This window comes from Empidonax traillii, unplaced genomic scaffold, assembly GCF_003031625.1.
Source record: "Empidonax traillii isolate 1590-97213 ecotype Southwest subspecies unplaced genomic scaffold, ASM303162v1 scaffold915:size242376, whole genome shotgun sequence".
Classification (NCBI taxonomy): Eukaryota; Metazoa; Chordata; class Aves; order Passeriformes; family Tyrannidae; genus Empidonax; species Empidonax traillii.
The window spans coordinates 86,962-93,537 of record NW_020956108.1 but is presented as its reverse complement, the minus strand read 5'-3'; the positions used below and the strand labels follow the sequence as shown (position 1 = coordinate 93,537).

General features: G+C 41.7%; 1 protein-coding gene across 1 annotated transcript in view; it reads right to left on the bottom strand.

The window, feature by feature from the left end:
- The window catches only part of NELL1 (neural EGFL like 1), a 206,520-nt gene that overhangs the window by 145,062 nt on the left and 54,882 nt on the right, over nucleotides 1-6,576 (bottom strand). Inside the window, exons 5-6 of the mRNA XM_027902849.1 lie at nucleotides 4,995-5,091; nucleotides 3-52 (exon numbers count right to left, since the gene is read on the bottom strand). Coding sequence (XP_027758650.1) covers nucleotides 3-52; nucleotides 4,995-5,091 — 147 coding nt within the window. The remainder of the gene's footprint in view (nucleotides 1-2; nucleotides 53-4,994; nucleotides 5,092-6,576) is intronic.

Sequence of the window (6,576 nt, the reverse complement as noted above, 5' to 3'; positions counted from 1 at the left end):
GCGTTATATATCCATTAGGTATAAAGATGACTTTCACATCTTGAATAACACCCTTTGTAAAAGAAGAGAAAACTGGTAATACAGACTACAAACACTGATTTAAATCCGTAGAAGCTGTTTCAAAATTCACTTCTTCAGTGGCTACACAAAAAAAATTACAGGCTCGCTCTCTTCTCGTGAGGAAAACAACTGAAGATGGACAAAGTGTAAAAACCCCTCCCATCAGCGTGTTGGGATTTTAATTTTCATAGAATGCAGAAATAATACGGCTTTGTCTTTTGTAATCGTCAAACATAAGCTGCTTAAGTGCCTTAAAATGGGGTGAGACCGGGGGAAAAAAAAAGCAGTGAAATAATAACCAGTGCTCAAGCCCATGACACACTTTTCGAAAAGCCAAAAAATAAGAAATCCCCCAGTGGAACTCTTTAGTGATTTAACCAAATAAGACTGTGAAATCAAACACTGTGAAAAGACAAGAGTATAGTGCCAGATGTAAGTAATAGTTCACACTCCCATTGTTTGGTTTCATTTAGCCCACCAGCTCTGTATTTCAACAGGCAGTTCATGTAATCGTGCCATCACTCAGAACTAAATCCTCTCCCTAGCCCTGATAGAGAGAAAGATGCCCTGCACAGCAGTGGCAGAGGGTCAGAACCAGTCTGCAGTTTGTGGGAGGCTCTTAAACCAAACTGGGCAGGACAGGAGAGAGGCAGGACCAAAAGGCCCAGTGCTGGATACATCCCTCTGTTGTCCCCGACCTGCACAGATACCCTGATGGAAGTGGCAGATTGCCCAGTGTCCCTGCACTCCTGGGCCCTGAAGAACCCTGGATGCTCCAAAAAAGCCAGAAAGCGCTGAAGGTTGTGTTTGCTCTCTTAAGATCAGGACAAAGCTTTTCCCACATCTTTAACTTACTTACTTCGCAAGATCCACTAGTTTTAATAACATCATGGTCACTAAGGGAGAGGACAAAGGGAAAACAAGGGACCTCTGGTTGCTGATAGCTGCACTAGCCCTTGCCTGTTAATCAGATGTTGTGACACAGCTCTACCTCCTCTCAGACACAGAAAAATTTCTTTAAACTGCAAATGAATTTATCACGGCAGCAGTTACGATCCAAATAGATTACAGATTTGCAAGACTACGTTTTAATTTTCAGTTAAATTGCCAGAGAGTGAGTTTTGCAGACCAAGGACGTAGTCACTTGCTCACAGACCCTTGAAGTCCACCCACAAATAAACTAAAGGCCTCAGACAGCCCTTGAAGCCTGGTAAGTACAGCAAGTAGCGTATGATTTAACATTTATATGGTCATCTGTTAAAAGAGCAAAAGGTAATCAGCAAGCTCTGCTTCCTGCTTACTGTTTCATGATCAAATATTAACCAAAAATATTAGCAGAGCTAATCAGATCACACTGTCTTCCTTTCATAAGTATATACATTTATTAACCTTTTCATCTATGAGAATAATGAAACCACAAGCGATGAGAAGTAATACTGTCACTGGAAATGGAACATCCTGAAAGCCATTTTCCATACTTTCTGTCAGCAGTCATCAGTGAGAAATTAGAAGGTGAGGCATAAAATATATTTCAGCTCTTAAGCCTCTCCGGTGAAAAAGCTCAACCAAGAGAAAATGAGATTACAAAGTTTCACCAGACCATACCACCCAGCTAACAAGGCACCATCCAGAGAGAAGTGATAAGGTATTTTCTTCAGCCCCCCTTTTTTTTTAAAGTGCATCTTCAGCTTCAAATATGCCTGTTGCATGAGAGTCACACTGCTCAATTGTCTTTTGGATAGATTTGCATTTAAATACAGCCTGAAGAGGAAACACAACCACTTTATGTGTCTCAATTTCTGGCCACATAAAAGCATATTACCATAGAAAAACATATGAATATGAACTTCAGTTCCCTAACATAGATGCCTTTTAAAAGTCTATAACCATAGGAAACAGAATTAATATGGTCAAGTGTAGAAGAGAACTTTCAAATGGCAGAAATTTTGCTGATGAATTTTTTTAATAGAAAGACTTCATTATAGGCAAACACTTATTACAGCCATAATTATTGTAACAAACACGAACAAACTCAGATTATTCCTGCTTGAGCATTAAGTCTGGGTTACTGAGAGCTTGGATTTGGCCTTGACAGGGAGATGTCAGCAGCCAAAACCTTTCTAGTTTTTCCCTCCCAAGCAGGCATCACCTTTACATTATCGTTAAAAACATCTGGTTAATGGCAATCAAAGCTTCAGTTCAGCATCAGGACTCGCTAGCACGAAGAGCCTTCATCTGTGCAGGCAGATTACCAGCTCCAGGATGAAATTCAGGTCTGCAGCACTAAGTATCGAGCTCATCCCACGAGAATGTAACACAACAGCCCAGATTATTGCCTTTCTCCTGCCTCTACTAAACAGAACCCTCCTCTCACATTCCACGAGCTCTCCACTTCTGCATTTTCATTTCCCCCCACTGCCTTCCACCCTCTTTAAAACCTCCCTTCTCCCACAGAGATAACGGGAGCCACGCAGCTGTGCCAGTTGCATCGGCCAGGGCTGGGGAGAGGCTCTGCACACAACGCCGGCAGAAATGCCTGAAAGTCCTGTGCCCAAGCACAGCCATGCCAACCACCACCAGACTGCCACTCAATCAGCACTGTGCAGCTGCCCTCGGCACGGTATTTAGTCTGCACCTTAGTCCAGACACCTCTGAGTCCAAAATTATTATTATAGAGCCATATGAGATTTTTTACATATATATATGAGATATATCTATGATAGGGTGCAGTAAAAATACCAATATGCTTCTCAAGCACCTACTATACAATCCCCAGACACAATATGCAGGATCAATAGAGCCTGCTCTAGCAGTTACGAAAATTACTGTCTTTCTACGTGAATCACCTTGTCAGCAATGCATTAATAAGCTCATTTCTGCAGCAGCTCTGTGGAGGGACCCCTAGGGAGAAGGGTTCTCCCCAGCAATAAAACGAAATTTTGCAGATAATTCTGATCCTGACAGCAAACAGATCCATCCCAGAGTGAGAGTTCCCTGGATGTGTGGCAGCACTCTTTTTCCTTTCCGTTGCATCTACCTGGGTTTCCTAATCTGGTTATAACAGATTATTCTCTAGCCCTAAAACAAATCCTGTATTTAGGACACTGTCCTTGCAGAAATTAACCCTGCCCTGGCCAGGACCGGGACAGAGCCACAAAAACAAACCCAAAGGGTCAACGTGTGGCTTTCAGTGGAAGTAATTCACAGGGTTGCCTTCAAAGCTAACAGACAATGCTATCTTAAATCTGCTCCACATTTGCTCCCACCACTGCTGGGCTGTAACCACACTGTCCTGTCCAAACTCCGAGTGCTTGGTCGTAGCAGATAAGTTACAACCAGTAAGAGACACCCGCAGCAAGGTGCGAGACTTCAATTCCCTTGATTGCACCACGGAGCACTTCAGTCCCCAGCAAGGCCACAGGCACAGCAGGACCACTTGTGGAATCATCACTGGAAATACGGATGTGGAACAAAAGCATAAATAGGAAAAACTGCAGCAGTTGGTCACGGTGACTTAGGAATATCGTATCCCTCCTGCCTCTTCTGATATACTGAAGAATTACAATTTAATATAGGCGTGAGATTATGGCCAAAACGTGCTTTAATGCTACCCATTTATGGAGAGAAGCAACAATAAATTAACTGCCATTTAAAGAAAAAAAGAAAACTTTCGGAATGTCGAAGATGATGCTCAGAACAGCATCCGGTGCTTTTTCTCACACGCGGTTTCACGGTTCCAGCACACATCCAAAAATGCTAATTCTTTTTTAACGCTCTTATTTCCCTGCAGATCTCTGTTTACACATTAAGGAAAATATATCTATTTTTTTATATGCTAAAACAGCGAAACAAATTGGTCTGAAAAAGAAAGGGAGGTCCTGCTGAGCATGTAAATATATGGAAAGAGATGTGTGCTCTTTATGAACTGGCAAAATCCCAAGTTTTTGCAACGAGTCAAGTAAAAAAAAAAAAAAAAAAGTAAGAGACTTTTGAAACTCGCAAGCAGGATTAAAAAACACCACAACCAATTATATTTCTGCCCCGAAGAAAGTTGGTAAAATATTCAAGCATGCATAAAGCAAAGTAAGGCACTTGTCGGCTTTCATTATGATCAATAAAAATTGTCAGGTCATTAGCATATCATTAGCTACCCTGCTGTTTCCAAAGTGTTAACACGTAGAAATATTAATTTACAAACATATAATATCCCAGAGTTCTGAGGCTCTGACTGTCTGCATAAAATAGGAATTTCAGATAGGCAACTCCAATATAACTTCTTCCTTTCCCCACGTAGCTATAAACATATGTTTACCATCTGTGGAATAGTGGGAAGCAGCTGAGGTAAAAAATCAACAGCTGTAGAATAAAATAATACTATCAATTCCACTTCCCAGTGACAGCTCAGCTGCTGGAGGATGAAATGTACTCCAGGTTCAGAGCAACTCCTGGACCATCATTTAGCTTAAAAGTTAGCTTTTACCTCTGCCTCACAATTAAAGTGGTGCGTTGCTACGCTGAAATAATTTTAGCATAAAATAATTGTCCTAGCTTGTTAAAATCTGGGGACTCTGAGGAGAGGTCCTCAGGAAAAAAAAAAAAAAAAAGGCAACTTGTAAAATTGTCTTAGGAACTGACAGCTTCAAAGGGAAACCGAGTGGGTGGTAAATCACCTTGGCAACAAATCCATGCCCAGATTGAGGATAGGCAGATTGGCCTTTTGCTGCACTGTAGACTCCTTTCACACATTAACGCTCGTACTGCAGCTTCTAATCCAAAACTGGAATAAATATCAGAAACTTTTACTTCGTCAACAAGCTGTTTGCCAACTGTCCACTGTTTCTCCAGTTCATATTTCACGAGTGTAAGATCACTAATTGGAAGAGTCTTGTTGACTATTACTTTTCTTCTTCACGTGTCATTTCGCATCTGCTTACCTTGAAGAAACCGTGTTTCCTGTTTCTCTGTCCGAGCCATAAACTGCTTTCAGGTGTCAGATTCGTTTCTGGGGGATCAATGACACGTTCATAAATCCTGTAGAGGGAACACATTGCCATTATTTGGAATTTTGCCACTGAATTTTCCCTTTCCTCTGAAAACTTTCAGCATCAGTTGAAAGTAGATGGAAAGTAGAACCAAAAAAAACCACACCAAAAAACAACCACCAGTATTTCATTAAACACAATATTTATCATTGATAGTGGTGAAGAAGGTATATTACAACTTTAAAAGCAAAAAAAAAAAAAAAAAAAAGAAGAGCCCATCATAGCAGAGAGAAAACAATAAAATAGGACCCTCCTAGTCAAACTCAACTATCTGCCCTGGAGAAAACATACAATCATACAGAAGATCCAACTAGATCCAACAACCCTTTGGGACTTTCAGCCTGGTTAGAATACTGAAAGGACATGGACCTTTCTCCCCTCATTATAGAATTCACTCCGGCCTGGGTGTCACGTGTGGTGCCACCACTGGCGTCTGCCACCAGCAACAGGTCTGGCACAGGATGGGACCTGTAATATGTAATAGGAGCTCCATAAGCAGCCTTTATGCACTGCATAAGCTTGCACGTGACTGCAGCAATCTGCATACCAAATCCCTAAAATGAATTCGCGAAAAATCGCAGTGAGACGGAATTTTTAAATTAGCAAAGTATTTGGGAGTTTGAAAAAAGGTTTTGCTCGAGGGTTTGTTTGGGGTTTTTTTTTTTTTTTTTTTTTGAAAAGCTGTGATGAAGTTTCCATAACAACTCTTCCAGGAACACAAGACCACTACAGTGATATCATCGCTTCAGCACACGAAAAATTCAAGGCCAGAGTTCCTGACATTGGATTCTCATATTGCCACGTCACAGTGGAGGAAGCCATGAACTTAACTGCTCCACAACAAAACCAGCATGCTTAATCAGGATTATTGAGAGGACGAAATCTGTTTCCATTACTACCCAGCTTGCAGGGAGTGCGTATTGCTGTGTAATCACACCAGTGTGACAGCCAACAGAAAAGATTATGAACGCAGCAAGACCTTCAGCTTAAAAGAGGTGAAATTATCTGGGGTGAAATTATTTCTTTTTCTCCTTTAAAACACCAAAACAAAACACAACCCAACTCGTTGCACAGTTATCTTCCCAATTCAACTCTGAAGGTTTTCCAGCACAGGTTCACCAAGTGTAATCATTCATTTCTCACACTGCAAGTTGCCACGGGTATTGGGTTTGCATTACAAGGTTTTGTTCTGGGAGAAGCTGCCAGAAGCTTTCCCCAGCTCCAACAGAGTCAAAGTCAGCTGGCTCCAGGATGGACCTGCCCCTGGTCAAGGCTGAGCCCATCAGGAATGGTTGGAGAATGTATTTGAGAAGGAGGAAAAGTTACGGCACCAGAGAGAGGATTGAGGACACATGAGACACCCCAGTCAAGGCTCTTTTGCCTGTGGCTGTAACTGGTGAGTGATCTCTCCCAGCCCTTATCTCAATCCACGAGTCTTTCATCACATTTTTTTCTCCCCTGTCCAGTTGAGGAG